Source organism: Phyllobates terribilis, unplaced genomic scaffold, assembly GCF_046119375.1.
Source record: "Phyllobates terribilis strain yellow unplaced genomic scaffold, ASM4611937v1 Scaffold_11__3_contigs__length_659146591, whole genome shotgun sequence".
Lineage (NCBI taxonomy): Eukaryota > Metazoa > Chordata > Amphibia > Anura > Dendrobatidae > Phyllobates > Phyllobates terribilis.
The window spans coordinates 305,795,254-305,815,500 of record NW_027362771.1 but is presented as its reverse complement, the minus strand read 5'-3'; the positions used below and the strand labels follow the sequence as shown (position 1 = coordinate 305,815,500).

The window sequence follows — 20,247 nt, the reverse complement described above, 5'->3', positions numbered from 1 at the left end:
CTTCAAAGTAGCCACCTTTTGTTTTGATGACTGCTTTGCACACTCTTGGCATTCTCTTGATGAGCTTCAACAATCTTGAAGGAGTTCCCAGAGATGCTTAGCACTTGTTGGCCCTTTTGCCTTCACTCTGCTGCCCATCTCACCCCAAACCATCTCGATTGGGTTCAGGTCTGGTGACTGTGGAGGCCAGGTCATCTGGCGTAGCACCCCATCACTCTCCCTCTTGGTCAAATAGCCCTTACATAGTCAAGAAAATACAGAAAAATCTTTAAATGAGGTGTGTCCAAACTTTTGGTCTGTACTGTATATATATATACATATACAGTACAGACCAAAAGTTTGGACACACCTTCTCATTTAAAGATTTTTCTATATTTTCATGACTATGAATCTTCGATGTTACTCAAACTAGTTGATGCAAAAATGAATACTTCTCACATCAACAACTACTACATCTAGTATTATTTATGAACTTCGAGCGATTTTAGCATCACTTGGAAAAGTGCTTGACAACTTGGTCACACTATATAAATCCATGCAACCGGCATGGATTTATATAGTGTGACCAAGTTAATAGTTAAAAAAAAGAATAAAAATAAAAAAACAGCTCACCTTCTGATGGCCCGCGGTCTTCTCTCCGGTGCGTCTCTTATACGGCTCGCAGTGGTACAAAAGGACCTTCCATGACATCATTTAGTCATGTGACAGGCTACGCGACCGCTGACGTAAGTGGTCGCGTGACCTGTCACATGACTAAATTACGTCATAGAAGGTCCTTTTACACCATCGCGAGCCATCGGGGAGCCAGGATGCACGGTACAGGAGACCGGGGGCCATCAGAAGGTAAGTATAATGTTTATTTTTTTATTTTAAATTCTTTTTTTTAACAGGTACTATGGTACCCGGGTCTGGATGAGAGTCTCCTCTTCTCCAGACTCGGGTACCATCCGCACATTGAATCGCTTAATATCCGCATGTGCACATGTAGTCATGCGGATATTAAGCAATTCAATGCAAGTCAATGGCGGCAATTGCGCCACGTGTCCGCAAAAATAATGGACATGCTGCGGAATTTTCCGCAATGATAATCCACAGCGGAAATTTCCGCAGCATGTGCATAGCACATGCGGATTATCATTGGGGACCATGGGGCACGTATTACCAAGTGTTTTTTAAGCGTTTTCGCTGAGGAAATTCCACGGAAAAAAAAGTTTGAAAAAAGCATAGTGGGCACGCAGCCTTAAGCTTCTTGTAATAGAAACAAGAAAAACCAAAACTGCATCTAATCCTCTGTTCAAATTAGCATTATACAATTCCATGGGTCAACAAAATTGCCAGCAGTAAAGAACCCCCCCTTCCTTCCACCATGGGCGCTCTCCTGACCTCATTGACTTCAATGGGGGTCACAGGGTCTCATGGTATCTGACATTTTACTGGGCAAAATTTTTATTTCATAAAACCAATGCAGATATGAATAGAGACTTAAACTTTTGGTAGAGTTGATATGTTAAAGGCTTCTTTGAAGTAAATTTACCTTTTCAGCTCATGTTTCTTTTAGATCTTTCCTCTGTATAAGGGCTCGCTCACACCACCGTATAAATCGGATGAGCGATATCCGATTTTTTTTATTGGATATAACATTGAACAAATGTTATTCAACGCGGCAGCTCTTATGACCGTTTATTTCCACTGACAGAATCGGCCTGTGAAAAAATCACATCACTCTGAAATCGGATGGGTGGGCGAAAAAAATCGGATGCCATAAGGAACCACATTAAATCATCCTATTTTTACGTATACATTGCAATTCTGTAACATAGGAAACTGTAAATGGTCTTTTAAATGATTAATAGCTGCTGAGTAAAAAAAATAGATTGCACACCGATGTCAAGTGAGAAAAAAATGGTACCACTTTTCTGGATGAAAATCGGATGGATTTTTTATACTGTTGTGTGACCCTAGCCTAGCCTAAAAGAGAGGAAAATGTTTAAGAACCCAACAGAATACAACTGAAAAGAAACTAGGAATTAAAATATGCGTGCTAACAGTATTGCTGCAAAAGGGAGGCAAGGAAATGGCAAGTTTTATAAAACAAGGCATAAGATAAAAGGCCTATAGATTTATGACATACAGAGACCATTTATCTTTAGGCATAAGCTCAGTGCAACAGTGTTGCCCTAAGTCCTAACAATTCATAGTGATCATTTGGTTCACAAGTAGTGTTGAGCGATACCTTCCGATATCAGGAAATATCGTATCGGATTGGATCGGGCCGATACCCAAAAAGTATCGGATATCGCCGATTCCGATACCGGAAACCAATGCAAGTCAATAGGACACAAATATCGGAATGAAAATAAACCCTTTCTTTCCTTGTAGGTTAATTCTACATGAAGCAAAACAACTAAGAATAATGTAGAATGACATGAAAAGCCGGCAATTCATCAGCGGCATACACCGGTACCCGACAATTTACAACAGAAAGAATAGAGCATCACACATAGATTAGATAGATAGAAACATGTCAGTCACATATATATGAAGTACAGTGACAGTGTTGCTTACTGTACTTGTCATTTAGTGTAAAGGATTTATTAAAAAAAATATTAGTGTTTTCGTGCACCGTCTCTTTAAAAAAGCCGGCCGGCAATTCAGCAGCGGTACCCGACAATTTAGAACAGAAAGAATAGAGCATCACACATAGATTAGATAGATAGAAACATGTCAGACACATATATAAGAAGTACAGTGACAGTGTTGCTTACTGTACTTGTCATTTAGTGTAAAGGATTTATTAAAAAAAATATTAGTGTTTTCGTGCACAGTCTCTTTAAAAAAGCCGGCCGGCAATTCAGCAGCGGTACCCGACAATTTATAACAGAAAGAATAGAGCTTCACACATAGATTAGATAGATAGAAACATGTCAGTCACATATATATGAAGTACAGTGACAGTGTTGCTTACTGTACTTGTCATTTAGTGTAAAGGATTTATTTAAAAAAATAATAGTGTTTTCATGCACCGTCTCTTTAAGAAAGCCGGCGGGCAATTCAGCATCTGTACCCGACAATTTAGAATAGAAAGAATAGAGAATCACACATAGATTAGATAGATAGAAACATGTCAGTCACATATATATGAAGTACAGTGACAGTGTTGATTACTGTACTTGTCATTTAGTGTTAAAATAAAGGATTTATTTAAAAAAAAATTGGCGTGGGGTTCCCCTTAATTTTAGGCTCTAACGGAGGTTAAGCAGACAGCTGGGGCAAATGTTTGAAGCCTGGGAAGGGGGTAATACCCACGGAGCTTCCCAGGCTACTAATATCAGCCCCCAGCTGAATACCTAGCCTTTACTAGCTATTAAAATGGGGGAACCCCCCCCCAAAAAATAACGTGGGGTCCCCCCTAATTTAATAGCTAGCACAGGCTAGGCAGACAGCTGGGGGCTGATATTAATAGCCCAGGAAGGGTGCCATGAATATTGGCCCCCTCCCAGGCTAGAAACACCAGCCGTCAGCCGCCCCAGAAATGGCGCATCCATAGGATGCGCCAATTCTGGCACTTAGCCTCGCTCTTCCACGCTGCCCTGGTGCGGTGGCAGGGGGTAATAGGGTTGGGGTTGATGTCAGCTTATAATGCCAGCTGACATCAAGCCCAGGTTAGTAATGGAGAGGCGTCTATAAGACACCCCCATTACTAACCCCATAGTCAAAGTTAAAAGAAAACACAAACACCCAGAGTAAAGTCCTTTAATTGAAATAAAGACACAATTCTTTATTGTTCTAAATTAAACCATACTTACCATCACGGCCATTCCAGCTGAAGCCAACGATCTCCTGCAATAAAAGAAAAATAATAAAGCAACCTCATCCTTACCTTTCCATGGTTCCCAGGACAGCTTCAGCTCTGCTACATCGAGATGACAGGCTGGACCACAGCAGAAAGCTGCCATCCAGCCTGTCATCCCGCAGACACTGAGAAGCGCAGGCATGCTTGCGCTCCTCAGTGTCTCTCTGTGACGTCATCCAGATGAGCCGAGTTCATGTCCAATGAACTCAAATTATGGGGTCACGCCAATATTTCATGGGGTGCCATGAATATTGGCCCCCTCCCAGGCTAGAAACACCAGTCGTCAGCCGCCCCAGAAATGGCGCATCCATAGGATGCGCCAACTCTGGCACTTAGCCTCGCTCTTCCACGCTGCCCTGGTGCGGTGGCAGGGGGTAATAGTGGTGGGGTTCATGTCAGCGCCAGCTGCCATGAAGCCCAGGTTAGTAATGATGGGCGTCTATAAGACACCCCCATTACTAACCTACAAAGTGTTAAAAAGAAAAAACACACTACACCCAGAAAAAAATAATTTATTTGAAATAAAACACACAATTTTATTTAATTCTTAGTTTACTAAAAATAATAGTTACCTGTCCACGTTCCTGCGCTGATCTCCCATGCACAGCTGTCACATCTGGAGATGGTGACAGCTGTGCATGGCTGCTGTAAGCTCACGCTGCCGGGAACACGTCCGCTCCCGGCAGCGGGAGCCACTGACTGAGGTCACCGGAGTGCATTCAGGCAGCGCAGCTCCGGAGACCTCCTTTACGGCACTGCTGTACCGTGGGAATTTCTCACGATACAGCAGGGCCGTAAAGGAGCTAACCGGAGCAGCGCTGCCTGAACTCCGGTGAACCCTTACGGCCCCGTCATTCTAGCGGCGGCAGCGGTTCAGAGCGGTCACATTCTATGTGGCTGCTCTGAACTGGAGATCTTCGTGGGACACTCGTGGACTGCTACGGAGGGGTAAGGATAAGGTTGTGGTTTATTATTTTATATTTTATTACAGGAGATCGATGGCTTCGGGGAATTAGGTGTCTAGGTGAGTATAGGTGTAGTTTTTTATTTTTTACTTTATTTTAGGTGGCGATCGGCGGGGACAGGTAATGTATGAACTAATTTATTTTAGGTAACCACTGGCCACCAATGACGTGTATTTAACATTTATTGGGGACACAGTAGGGCAATTTAAATAGCAGGATCAGGCTGATGGGAACTACTGCTCCCATCAAGCTCATCCTGCTGGCAGGAGTGGACGGGGGACAGACATAGGCCGATGGGAGTAGTAGTGTCACATCGGCCTATGTCTGCCTGCACGCACACACCCGCACAGACACCGCACACATCGCACAGACACCGCGCACACCCGCACACACACCCCGCACACACACCCCGCACACACACTAATCATGACGGGTCTGGGAGGTGAGGCTGACCTGTGCGGCCGTGGGAAAGTTCATGTGAGTTCATGCAGTCAAGCATGAACTCACATGAACCCTCTGAGGGCAACGCGGCGACTTCAAATGAACAGCTGATCGGCATCACCTGATACCTCAGCTGTTCATTTGAAATAACCGGCGGGAAAGCGCAGCACAGAACGGGAAAGCCGGCGGTGAAGTCTTTTCACTGCCGGCTTCCCCGCCCGGGTCCTTCACTCCCCGCTCCTTGGTGCTGCGCTCCCCGCCCGGTCCTAACTTACGATCGGGATGGGAGGTGGCGAGGGGAGCGGAGGATCGGGGTCGGAGGCTGCGGGGAAACAGTATGGGGCTGTGTGATTGTTTAAAAGCCGGCGGCTTTTTACCGCGCGCCGGCTTTTAAACAATCAGGAGAATTCTCCCCCGCTGGGATGGCATTCTGATGACAGGCTGGATCGCGCTGCCATCCAACTTGTCATCCTTCACAGACACTGCAGAGCGCAGGCATTATGGGAACTTCCGATTCCGGTATCCGATATTGTAAAAGTATCGGAATTAAGTATCGGAATTCCGATACCGCGAATATCGGCCGATACCCGATATTACAGTATCGGAATGCTCAACACTATTCACAAGACTAACAAATGTTACGCTAGTTTACATGGTAGAATCCAATCTGTTAAACGACCAGTGATCGGTACAAGTTGAGTAACGGTCATTAACTAGCCTGTGTACACAATCAAAAGACCGTTCTATATGTACAAAACAATCGTTAATATAACGTGTGCCCATAGAACGTCACGGGTGTTCTGTGGCTTTGTCGGCCTACTTAGACAAACGCTCGTTCCCCAGTTATTGGTACGTTTAAATTTACCATTAGTGTTGAAATTACACTACCGTTCAAAAGTTTGGGGTCATTTAGAAATGTCATTATTGTTGAAAGACAAGCACATTTTTTTTCAATGAAGCTAGCATTAAATGAATCAGAAATACACGCTATACATTGTTAATGTGGTAAATGACTATTCTAGCTGCAAACGTCTTGTTTTTATTGCATTATCTACATAGGTGTATAGAGGCCCATTTCCAACAACCACCACTCCAGTGTTTTAATGGTACATTGTGTTTGCTAACTTTGTAAGAAGGCTAATAGATGTTTAGAAAACCCTTGCACAAGTATGTTAGCCCAGTTGAAAACGGTTTGGCTGATTTGAGAAGCTATAAAATTGAACTTCCTTTGAGCAAGTTGAGAATCTGGAGCATTACATTTGTTTGTTCTATGAAACTCTCAAAATGGCCAGAAAAAGAGAACTTTCATGTGAAACTCGACAGTCTATTCTTGTTCTTAGAAATGTATGCTATTCCATGAGAGAAATTGCCAAGAAACTGAAGATTTCCTACAAAGGTGTGTACTACTCCCTTCAGAGGAGAGCACAAACAGGCTCTAACCAGAGTAGAAAGAGAAGTTGGAGGCCACACTGAGCAACAAGACAAGTACATTAGAGTCTCTAGTTTGAGAAATCTACTCCTCACAGCTCCTCAACTGGCAGCTTCATTAAATAGTACATGCAAAATGCCAGTGTTAACGTCTACAGTGAAGAGGCGACTCCGGGATGCTGGCCTTCAGGGCAAAGTGTCAAAGAAAAAGCCATATCTGAGACTGGCTAATAAAAGGAAAAGATTAATATAGGCAAAAGAACACAGACATTGGACAGAGGAAGATTGGAAAAAAGTTTTATGGACAGACAAATCAAAGTTTGAGGTGTTTGGATCACACAGAAGAACATTTGTGAGACGCAGAACAACTGAAAAGATGCTGGAAGAGTGCCTGCCGCCATCTGTCAAGCATGGTGGAGGTAATGTGATGGTCTGGGGTTGCTTTGGTACTGGTAAAGTGGGAGATTTGTACAAGGTAAATGGGATTTTGAATAAGGAAGGCTATCACTCCATTTTGCAACGCCATGCCATACCCTGTGGACAGCGCTTGATTGGAGCCAATTTCATCCTACAACAGGACAATGACCCAAAGCACACCTCCAAATTATGCATGAACTATTTAGGGAAGAAGCAGGCAGCTGGTATTCTATCTGTAATGGAGTGGCCAGCGCAGTCACCAGATCTCAACCCCACTGAGCTGTTGTGGGAACAGCTTGACCGTATGGTACGCAAAAAGTGCCCAACAACACAATCCAACTTGTGGGAGGGATTTCAGGAAGCATGGGGTGAAATTTCTCAAGATTACCTCAGCAAATTAACAGCTAGAATGTCAAAGGTCTGCAATGCTGCAATTGGTGCAAAGGGAGCATTCTTTGACGAGAGCAAAGTTTGAAGGAGAAAATTAATCTTTCAAATAAAAATCATTATTTCTAACCTTGTCAATGTCTGGATTATATTTTCTATTCATTTTGCAACTCATTTGATAAATAAAAGTATGAGTTTTCATGGAAAACACAAAATTGTCTGGGTGACCCCAAACTTTTGAACGGTAGTGTATGTTCACTCTTTTTTTCCTCTTCAACTGTGATTTAAAGCTTTAACTCTTCAATTTTTAGAAATAATTCTTGCTTTAATAATTTCTGCGCATAAACTGTTTCTATGGACTTGACATTTGCAAAAGGCCACACAAAATTTCCCTTCTCTATTTCATACATAATATTTGACAGTGTCAGGAATGGTTACATTTCCTAATTCGCCACTGTGGCCGTATCCATAATCCTTAAATGTAATTGTTAACGAAGGAAGGTGAGTTTCTATTCCTTTAAAACACAAGAGGGAAGAAAATGACTTGTCGCACCTGACTGCTCCAGTAATACAAAATCCAATTGTGAGTGAGGGGAGATAAGAGGAGAGAAGTGGAAGGGCCATCACATCAGCAAACACTAAGTAATGAACAGGGCTGCCACTGTCTGCCATGATAAAACACTCCATTAGCTGCGCTGGTTTAAAATGAGTGATAATTGTGGCACCACAGCAGTGGAAAGTGATTGAATTTTTATCTCTAGTCTGGCGTCTTGACAAGCTGACCATGAGGCACAGATGTCCCCTGCGTACAGCATTATACACAGTGTGTGTCCTGTGCAATTGCCACTGCGGGGAGAACAGTTCTGCAAACACTGCACCAATTAACACGTTAACAGCACAACCTAAAGCAGCATAGGCAGTAATCCGTGACAGGAAAAACCATATTACCTCTGGTATTTAGACATGTGCTTGGTCCTGAAATAGCCAGCTGTAAAATGTAATTATTACACAGAAATAAAACCCAAGACAAACAAAATGAACACATATCCTGCTGTATGTAAATAAGTAAAAGCAATAGTGCATATAAATAATGTAGGGTACTTAGTAAACACCATTTTTGATCCACAAAATCGTAAAAGCCATCCCACCAGCATCCAGGTGTACCCAGGATGGTCCCAACCTCTAGTATTAAAATCTTACCATGTGTCAAAGTGACATCAATGTGGATAAGGGCAGAGCAGGACCAGGTCCCAAATATGGATACCCAGCCATGGGAAGCTATATAAAGTAATGTCCAGCTCAAAGAAAGGGAGGCCACATCCTTACCTACACCAAGTGCAGAAACCTGAAACTTAACCGGAAAAAAATGAACCGGAGTACAAGTCGGTATCCATGCAAAATATAAGAGCATGTTCACACTGGCCATAAAACAGTCAAGACCTAAGACAGAAACAAAATGAACATATACCCTGCTGTAAGAAAATGAGTAAAAGCAAAAGTGCATAGAAATAACATAGGGTACTTAGTAAACACCATTTTTGATCTTTGAGCTGGACATAATGTTTATAGATTCCCATTTCCTGGGTATCCATTCAGGACCCGGTCCTGCTCTGTCCTTATTCACATTGACGTCACTTTGACACATGGTAAGGTTTTAATACTAGATGTTAGTGTACCATCCTGATTGGATACACCTTGACGCTGGTGAGATGGCTTTTACACTTTTTTTGGATTAAAAACAGCGTTTACTAAGTATCCTATGTTATTATATGCACACTATTACTATTACTTACAGCAGGGTATATTTTCATTGTGTTTGTGTCTTGGGTTTTGTCTGTTTAATGGCCAGTGTGAACATGCTCCTATTTTGCATGCCAATTTATACTCCAGTTCATTTTTTCGGTTATATTACTCAGAAATAACAAAAGTGATACTAAAAGCAAAGAATAAACAATATATAATGCCCCCTTACAAAAAGCCCTTAGTGTTACTTTCTCAAGATGATAAACATTATACTATGCTACGGTTTAGCCGGCCATACACATTAGATGGCTGCCATTAAAATGATGCTCGGGCAGATTATTTGGCTGACAGCCATCTCTGCCACACACAAGTGCGATGGCTCCGCAGAGCCCCTCGGTTCTCGAAGAGAAAGCTGTCAACAGACATCCCTGCCGGCTGCTTATTTCAGGGACTTATCTCTGGAACAAAGCGATCAGCAATCCAAAATTGGTACCCCTACAGACATTAGATAGTTGGCGAAACCCGTCAATATTGGTGGGATTGGCCAACATTACTCTACTGTGTATGCGGGCCTTTTAGTTAGATTTGTTTACTGGTGACAACCCTTGTAGAAGCTGTCTTCGCATAGGCTGTCACTAAGTTTTCTTACAAACAGAAAACAATTCTTAATAGGGTTATCATTCATATGATACTGATAACCTATCCTCACCAATATCACATGAGTGGGGGTCCGACACCCAGCACCCCCAGCGTTCAGCAGTTATTACCTACATAGGACATTACACTGTGCAGATCTTTTCATTGTGTAGCAGCCATTGCCAAGCACTGCACATCAGTATAAGTCATAAATATCTTATGATCGGAGACTCCCTTTAACAACCTAAAAGAATAGAAATATTGTTTACAATTTTCTTAGAATAAAGGAAACCAATTTCATTGCTGCTGTTCTGTTGTAAGAATTGTGTCAGGAAAAAATATCAATAACTGCTGACAAAGTTACGTGCTGTACAAAGTGTGGCAGATGTATCAATTTAGGAATCCATTCTCACACTGGAGTGCTTGTAGCTAACAATTATTTTTTCCCCTAACAAAATAGTTGTCTAAACTGGCCACCAACCATTTTACCAAGTACAATAACTTAACTCCCACATTGGTGAAAAAAAAGTGCATGCACGGCTGCAGGTGAGTCTGCTGTCTGTATCTGCACATGCACTGAAGGCTTTTAGGGTATTTTATCTATTTTTATTTATTTTACTCACTTATACAGACATTATGGGCACTGTCCCCATTGGGGCTCACAACCTAGGTTCCCTATCAGTATGTCTTTGGAGTGTGGGAGGAAACCGGAGAACCCGGAGGAAACCCACGCAAACACTGGGAGAACATACAAACTGCAAAGCAACAGTGCTAACCACTGAGCCACCGTGCTGCCCAAAGTAATGTAATGACTCATGTGAACAAGGCCTTTGGATTGCTATGGATGTGGTGGCGGTGTCCTGTGTTCACACTGCTGATCCATAGGCAGCAGGGGGCCTTAACATACAGAGAATCGGTGATTAACAAGGTTATTTATGACCACTTAGGTCAATAAAGAATAGTTTAGGGCATTGTAGAAATTTGGCCTGAAAGAGGTGAACCCTTTAAGCTCTAGTTTTGTGTGTGAATATGACTGGGGGAAGGAAAGAGTCACATTCAAAATCTTTTACCAAGGTGAAGAATAGCCTAGCCTAGCCGTAATGAGAAAAAGTCTAATTATTATAAGGCATATATAATTTTTCTCATCACTTTAAGCTAGCATAGGTGAATAGGGTTGTGGTGGGCATCTGGCCCCGTCTTCAATGCTGCATAGCTCCTCATCACATATTCTATTTAGGTTTACAACTGCCTGACCCCCATTAAATGATTAAGGATTTAAAGATTTCTTAGAGTTCAGACACTGTAACCTTTTGTTTCTTCAAAGGAGTAAATAATTCTACCTGAACTTAGAGATCAGCAGAGTTAATGTCATGAGCTCCAACCTGTGAGAGAAGCCAGCCATATTAGACTATTACATACAGAAGATTGGAAAAGTGCAATGTATACAATTAACACACTATTTTACATTGTTTAAGTATCAAACTCAGTTTATGGCACTGATTCACCAGTGCCATACCTCAGGTTACTCATAAGATCAACCCATCTATCTCAACAGGTGCTGGAGAGGTTAGGCACAAGTGTGATCATTATTTCATTTAGACTCTGTGCATCCTAGCCTAGTAGCCCTTAGTAAGGCTTCCACGAACAGGCTTTGCGCTATCCACTCCATCTGGCCAGGTTTTTGCTTTCACCCTATTACAGGGATCTGAATTTACACAGTGGCCCTGGAGTGGCTGCTGGCTGATGGGGTGGGCTGGCATTAACACAAATGAGATCAGAAACAGTAACAGAATAGTCAGGTAGAAGGACTGTCCAAGGACAGGCTGAGTTCAGGACCAGGAGTCCATAAGCAGGCAGTGGCCCCTAGAGTGGCTGCTGGCTGATAGAGCGTGCTGGCAGGGAATGGTCATAAAGCCATATTAATACAAAGGAGGTCAGAAACAGGAACAGAATAGTCAGGTAGAAGGACTGTCCAAGGACAGGCTGAGTTCAGGACCAGGAGTCCATAAGCAGGCAGTAGCCCCTAGAGTGGCTGCTGGCTGATGAAGCGTGCTGGCAGGGAATGGTCATCAAGCCATATTAATACAAAGGAGGTCAGAAACAGGAACAGAATAGTCAGGTAGAAGGACTGTCCAAGCACGGGCTGAATTCAGGACCAGGAGTCCATAAGCAGGCAGTGGCCCCTAGAGTGGCTGCTGGCTGATGGAGCGTACTGGCAGGGAATGGTCATCAAGCCATATTAATACAAAGGAGGTCAGGAACAGAATAGTCAGGTAGAAGGACTGTCCAAGCACAGGCTGAGTTCAGGACCAGGAGTCCATAAGCAGGGCACTGGCAGAGAAACAAGGGTGAACCTGTGTAAGGGAACTTCTCACTGGCAGCTTGAGGCAGGAAGCCAAGGGTTTAAATAGTGTGAGCCCATTTTTCACAGAAAGGAGATAATTAGAAAACCAAGTTCAAAAATTAACCCCCAAGTTTCTCTGCTTCAACGGCATCACTACTCCCAAAATTTCAACCCATACTGCTACACAGCCACCAAACATCGCCCATAATAAAGATGTAATGAAGGCGCAGAGTGGACTAGTGGCAGGAGGAATGGGTACACACATATGTTTGCAACAGACTCTGCCTTTAATTAATGGTTTCTTAGCCAATATTGTTCCCTCCCCTTTATTATTTGCCTAATGCCAAGTGCAAAAAAGGTTTATAAGTTGGGGGCCTCTCTGAAATCTGTAGCAATTTACAGTACAATGCAAGTAAATGGGTTTTTCAAAAACCCAGTCACACGATGCGGAAAAAAATCAGCACGAAAATAAAAGCACGTAACAAATTTCAAATCTGCAGGATGCTTATTATTATGTGGATCTTCATTGCGGCTTTCGCCCTTATTCAACGCTTAATTAATGGAAAAGAGTGAAATCCGCGGCCAAGTCCACAACAAAATCTGCAAGTAACACATGCAGTGTGAACACAGACTGATAGAAATGTATTAGGTTCATTTAACCATCCATACTGTTAATTCCCCCATACACATCAGACTAATGTTGATCAAACCAATAACGACAGGCTCAGCCAACAGTCTAATGTGTATGGGGGCCCCGGAAAATTGATCGTCAGGGGAAGCTTTTATTCTAAAAACAGAGATAAACTGCCACCATACATGTCTAGAAGAAGGTTTCATAGAGAACACGCGAGCGCTGAGACGAACAAACGCTCCTGTTCATGGAAGAGCCGGACGAGATAGCTGCTGTCCGAACATCATTTGGTGACAGCCATCTAATGTGTATGTCAGGCTTTAGGCTTCACCCCTAATAATACAGAAAGCGGATGAAATCCACTGTAAAACCCATGGTAGACCAGAATATGCTAAGGTTTATAAACCTACAGATCAAGGCCTGACTGGTAAAATAATTCTGAAAAGGGAATCTGTCTCCAGGTTTTCGCTACCCTATCTGAGAGCAACATAATGTAGGGGCAGAGATGCTGATTCCTTAATGTTGAGCTCTACATAGCCCTGCCCACACCACTGATTGACAGCTTTCTGCCCACGCACAGCGTACACAGAAAGCTACCGATCCGTGGGGGGGTATACAGAGCTCATCAATATGCTGGACTACCTGGCAGCAGGTTAGTAGTCCTCTAGTGCTAATAAAACAGTGATTTTATAAAAAATACACTAAGCAACCAAGTAAGTAACACATCACTGGAATCAGGGTCTCTGTCTTCACATTATGCTACTCTCATATTAGATGGCAAAAACCTGTGACAGATTCCCTTTAATCACTTTATATGAAGAGGCTACTCACAAACATATTTTAAGTGGGGATAAAATAGAAAAAGTAGGTCTGATTTTTACTACTCTGGTTAAAGGTATAAGTAGAAATGTCAGTTTTCAGACATTCAGATTTTCCAGCAGTGCCTGAAGATAGTAAACATTTTATTTTGCATCATTCCTTTTCTAAACACAGAAAAACAAAATAATTCCACATCCTGGCACCTTGAATGTAACAGCAACGTCTTGGAATCAAAGGAAGACATTCTTCAAGGCTTGTTGCTACCTTGTCAGATCCTTTAGAAACACGCAAATTCAAGAAAATGCTGATTTTTCCATCTCCTCAGGAGCAGAATTCCTGTCTGACAAGCAAAGTACTCTAACAGGTAGGATAATTTCAGTAAAATTAGGCATACAATGGCACAAAGTTAGAAAGTGTCCTTTAGCAAATGACCAACTTTCCTAAGAAGGCATAACACTGTAGGATTTAAATTCTTAATACCTTAAAATATGTATGTTAATATAAGAAACATATATTATTTAATAGACTTTTCTTCAAAATTTGCATTTTATTATGTAGGGATAGGACTAGCATATGCACAGTTCTGACAGTCTTCTCTATTCATTGCATAGTTGGAGCACTAAATAATACATCTTTACGACTTTATTCACATGATGCGTTCGTTCTCAATGAGTTTTTGATGTGATTTTCAGAAAACGCGGTAAAAACGCTTAAAGCGCACCTGTCAGCAGGATTGTACTCAGTAAACTACATACACTGTCAGGTGGGCGCCATTACACTCATTAAAATGATACCTTGGTTGATGAAATCCGTCCTGTGGTTCTTGTGTAATCTTTACTTTCAGTTTGGAGACAGTAATATGCCCGTGCTTCGTGGCGGCGTTCTATCTGGTGCTCTGCTTACATATTCATCTGTATGCTCTTATGACAGTTCACTGATCGTTCACTGACCTGTCTCCTATTTTATATAATACATCTAGTAGTGCAGGTTTAGGTAAAATAGGAAGCAGGTCAGTGAATGCACAGTGAGCTGCCATAAGAGCATACAGATGAATATGTAAGCAGAGAACCAGATAGAGCGACCTCCCCAGGAAAAAGACTATGGGGTCAGGGCTCCTGGAGTTCTTAAAGCCTCTGGATCACTCCCACTCCTGCTTCCTGTCTGCGCCCAAATCTGCTCCCCTGGTCTCTCTTGGCTAAGAAACTCCCAAAACTAAAAAGGGCCATACGTCCTTACTGGACGGTCCTAAGGAGCCGGATCTGTGTCGAATTACACTGTACCTGGAGATCTCTATAAAACCTGCCACGTAGTGCACAGTGATGGTCATGGGTTTGTCTTGAATATTCTTCACAATAATAATATTACCAGAACATACCCACTTTATAGTACCTGATGTTACATTATCTCATATCTATATCCTGCCTAATGATAAGTGCACATAACAGTAGAAAGAGGCATCAGTAGAATGTCATCATATGGTTAACGGATGCTGCACTACTTCAATTCAATATCATGCCTAATACAAAGTAGATGTAATAATCAAAAGAGATATCAACAACACAATATCATATGTTTACCTACATGTTGGTATGTTAGGCTGTACATGCACATGCCGAACACAGTGCGGTCTCGCATTCCACTACCCTGACGCACGTTTCATGCCATACCACTTTCTCAGGGGGCGTATTTTTTGTGTGTTTTTTAAGTATTTCAATAAAGTGGTTTTGATTTTATGTATATGGGCAGTCATTTGGTATATCTCATCAATAGACTATGAAGATGTAAATTGATATTTATTACATTTTTTTTCTGCTGTGGTTTTTGTCTACTTTTGGTATGTCATGGATTAAAGGGAATCTGTCAGTGGGATCAAGCCTCCTAAGCCATCTATATGGGCATGCAGTTCATAGGAAGTTGAAAAAAAATTATACCTTGATATTTGCAATCTGATGTCTTATTCCAGAGAGATCCACGTTTTTCTTATGTAAATGAGCTGTGAAGATCTATGGGCCAGACATAGATCTCTATGAGAATCTGGCGCCAGAGCTTGTTTTAAATGAAAGTGGGCGTTACCAGTGTCAGACATGTAGATCAGGAAAGCAGACCGTCAGTCATTACATGTCTCCCACTGGTAATGCTTAATTTCATTTAAAATAAACTCTGGAGGAAGATTCTTAGAGAGATCTATGTTCGGTCCATAGATTTTAACAACTCATTTACATATTAAGAAAAATGTATATTTCTTCAAAATATAACAGCACATTCCAGATATCAAAGTATCATTCTATTCAATGTTCTATGAATTGCATGCCCATATGGACAGCTTAGGAGTGCTGATCTTACTGACAGATTCCTTTTAAATAAAACTCCTTTGTTTTGGAAACTTCCAGTTACTTAGCTTTGATAAAACTTTATTGATAAAGTCATATGCGAATTACATGCGTTTTTGGTGTATTTCCCTGCAGACCTCGGCCATGCTCACATAGCATCATTATGGGCTCTCAGCACTTCCTCCTGTCTGCGTCCACCACTCAGTACTACAGTACAGTATCAATGTTTAATTTAAGAGTTATATGTAGATGTGAAAAAACAATGACCTCTATCAGGTTTATCAATTAATATTACTTACTCTGTGCACTAGGCAAATTTGAAATGGCAAACTTTAGTCTTCCTGCAAGCCACTCCAGACTCTCATGCAGGTTGGCAAGGGCTTTCAAGTCACTAACATCAGTCATAATCTCATTCTGTGAAATTAGTTTATCTCCAAGATTACCAATAAGGACTTCTGACTCTTTAGCAAATGCAGCCCTACAATTGGGAAAGAAAAAGTTCTTACATGAGTATGTGAGAATGCTGACATCATATAAATTGTAGAATGTCATAGCATAGATTATGTTATAAAAAAATGATATATATATATATATATATATAAAATTATAATTATTATTTATATAGCACCATTAGTTCAGTGCTTTACATGAAAAGGGTCACATACAAAATATAGATAACACTTACAGTAAACAAACTAACAATGATAGACTGGTACAGAGGGAAGAGGACCCTGCTCTTGCAGGCTTACATTCTACAGAACGGGGAAGGAGACAGTAGGGTTGGGGGGTTGCAATAGCTCTGGTGGTGTTGAGGTGGCAGTGTGATCATTACAGGTAACCTTTCTTGAAGAGAAACAATCATGACAAAAGGGATATGACAAACAATGACATATGTAAATCAATCATCATAAACAAAGTACATCATTGGTAAAGGGAAAAAAGAAAGGAAGAGAAAGAGATGGGGACAATATAGAATTGGAGGAAGGAAAGGTACATCAGCATTCCGTTTCACATAGAACATAGTGTATTATTGTAGCCTTGATCTTAAAGCACCACTCCAACATTCTTTATATTGCAGCGCTGGAGTGGTGCTATTAATGTAAGGCCCCTGCACTTAGTCTTATACTTACCAGCTGGAGTCTTCTGCTGTTCTGCGCGCTGCTCTGAGCAGTCTCCAGCAGTTTGTAAACTACCGGATCGCTCCAGTGCTTGCTGGAGGTCACTTTTTAATGTACATTGCTCAAAAAAATAAAGGGAACATCCTATATCTGAATGAATGAAATATTCTCATTGAATACTTTGTTCTGTACAAAGTTGAATGTGCTGACAACAAAATCACACAAAAATCATCAATGGAAATCAAATTTATTAACCAATGGAGGCCTGGATTTGGAGTCACCCCCAAAATTAAAGTGGAAAAACACACTACAGGCTGATCCAACTTTAATGTAATGTCCTTAAAACAAGTCAAAATGAGGCTCAGTATTGTGTGTGGCCTCCACGTGCCTGTATGACCTCCCTACAACGCCTGGGCATGCTCCTGATGAGCTTGCGGATGGTCTCCTGTGGGATCTCCTCCCAGACCTGGCCTAAAGCATCCGCCAAATCCTGGACAGTCTGTGGTGCAACGTGACGTTGGTGGATGGAGCGACACATGATGTCCCAGATGTGCTCAATCGGATTCAGGTCTGGGGATCGGGCGGGTCAGTCCATAGCTTCAATGCCTTCATCTTGCAGGAACTGCTGACACATTCCAGCCACATGAGGTCTGGCATTGTCCTGCATTAGGAGGAGCCAAGGGCCAACCGCACCAGCATATGGTCTCATAAAGGGTCTGAGGATCTCATCTCGGTGCCTAATGGCAGTCAGGCTACCTCTGGCAAGCACATGGAGGGCTGTGCGGCCCTCCAAAGAAATGCCACCCCACACCATTACTGACCCACTGCCAAACCAGTCATGCTGAAGGATGTTGCAGGCAGCAGATCGCTCTCCACGGCGTCTCCAGACTCTGTCACGTCTGTCACATGTGCTCAGTGTGAACCTGCTTTCATCTGTGAAGAGCACAGAGCGCCAGGGGCAACTTTGCCAATCCTGGTGTTCTGTGGCAAATGCGTCCTGCACGGTGTTGGGCTGTGAGCACAACCCCCATCTGTGGACGTCGGGCCCTCATACCACCCTCATGGAGTCGGTATCTAACTGTATGTGCAGACACATGCACATTTGTGACGTGCTGGAGGTCATTTTGCAGGGCTCTGGCAGTGCTCCTCCTGTTCCTCCTTGCACAAAGGCGGAGGTAGCGGTCCTGCTGCTGGGTTGTTGCCCTCCTACGGCCCCCTCCACATCTCCTGGTGTACTGGTCTGTCTCCTGGTAGCGCCTCCAGCCTCTGGACACTATGCTGACAGACACAGCAAACCTTCTTGCCACAGCTCGCATTGATGTGCCATCCTGGATGAGCTGCACTACCTGAGCAACTTCTGTGGGTTGTAGAGTCCGTCTCATGCTACCACGAGTGTGAAAGCACAACCAACATTCAAAAGTGACCAAAACATCAGCCAGAAAGCATTGGTACTGAGATGTGGTCTGTGGTCCCCACCTGCAGAACCACTCCTTTATTGAGGGTGTCTTGATAATTGCCAATAATTTCCATCTATTGTCTATTCCATTTGCACAACAGCATGTGAAATTGATTGTCAATCAGTGTTGCTTCCTAAGTGGACAGTTTGATTTCACAGAAGTTTGATTTACTTGGAGTTATATTCTGTTGTTTAAGTGTTCCCTTTATTTTTTTGAGCAGTGTAAGTCTAGGATAGCCTCGTTCTGACTCTCATAGACTTGCATTGAGAGCTTGTGACTGTGCCTTCTGACTTCTGTCAGTCAGAAGTTGAAGCACAAGATAACGGTGCGGGACCGGAGTGGTGCTGGGAAGAGCTGGAGATGGCAGTGGTAAGTATAATATTGGGTGCAGGGATCTTAGAAGCACCACTCCAGCACTGCAATAGAAAAAAAGAAACCCTGAAGTGGTGCTTTAAGATAGTCATGTCTGTCTGTCATAACATGATGGGCAGAAAGATCTGCACAAACCTACATCTTCAAATGATCTGTGGATAGTTCACCAAGATGTTTGGAACAACCTCATTGCTGTGGTCTTTCAAAATCTGTGTACAAGTGTATCATAAGAATTAGCTCCTTTTTCCACATCTGTCTAAAATTGTTACACAGCACAGTGTGTAAATAAGTACACACTGCCTCTTGCTTCTCGTAGCCCGTCCTACTCCTACTGTGTGTCCTCTGAAATCTAGGACGGGTTATGATTGATGTTAGCTAACATTTTGGAATCCTGACAGAGTGCAGAAGATAAAATATACCTTTTTGCCATATAAAAGGTATGTAGAAAAATGTTTAATATTTAAATGTGTAGTATTTATTTTACTTTAGTACATTTCTCGGAAAACCCCTTTAATCTGAAAGCAGCATAATATGGAGCAACAGAGCCTGATTCCATGGATGTGTCACTTACTAGGCTGTATATTGTAGTTTCAATATAATCAGTACTTTAACAGCAGGAGATTATCACTGCAGGACTAGGTCTCACGAGCAGGCCAGTCAGGCTAATTTCTGTAACCCCGCCCACCAGTGGTGTGGGCGGGGTTACACACAGCTCAACATTTTGACTACTTTTACTATGGAGAAAACAGGGATTCTATCAAAACTACACCAAGCAGTACAGTAAATTATACATCGATGAAATCAGGTTCTCTGTCCCAACATCATGCTGCTCTCAGATTACATAGCAAAACCTGCTGACAGATTGTTTTTAAGTAGATCTCTTAGACCTTAGAAGACTGGTGTACTTACTCTGAGAATACACATCAGAATGGTTGCATAATCCTGATATAAAAATTACCATTTTATTTTTAGGTAATAAGGAAGGAAATCATGACCTGAAACGCGTAGATGTCAGCACTAGTCTATTTGCCTTCACACTCTCATATGTCCTATGTTAGAATAAAGAAGAATCTGTCTCCGTGGCAGAGCCAGAGTCCGAGCCCCGAATGGATTGGGTTAACATCAACGGTGAGCTGCAACTCATGCTATTTACTATTTGAATTATATTTTTAGGAATGTTGGCAACTTTTTGCTTTGTCCTTATGCTGGGCACTTTCTAAAAGCTATATTAGTGCATTTATTGCCATTTTCTCTCCACATAAATTATGTGAATACTTGTTGACTTGTCTGCATTAAACTGGAAAAT

The 20,247-nt window shown here is 42.2% G+C and overlaps 1 protein-coding gene across 1 annotated transcript in view; it reads right to left on the bottom strand.

The window, feature by feature from the left end:
* EXOC4 (exocyst complex component 4) overlaps positions 1-20,247 on the bottom strand; it is a 497,223-nt gene that overhangs the window by 79,598 nt on the left and 397,378 nt on the right. Inside the window, exon 14 of the mRNA XM_073652485.1 lies at positions 16,294-16,472. Within this exon, the coding sequence (XP_073508586.1) occupies positions 16,294-16,472 (179 nt within the window). The remainder of the gene's footprint in view (positions 1-16,293; positions 16,473-20,247) is intronic.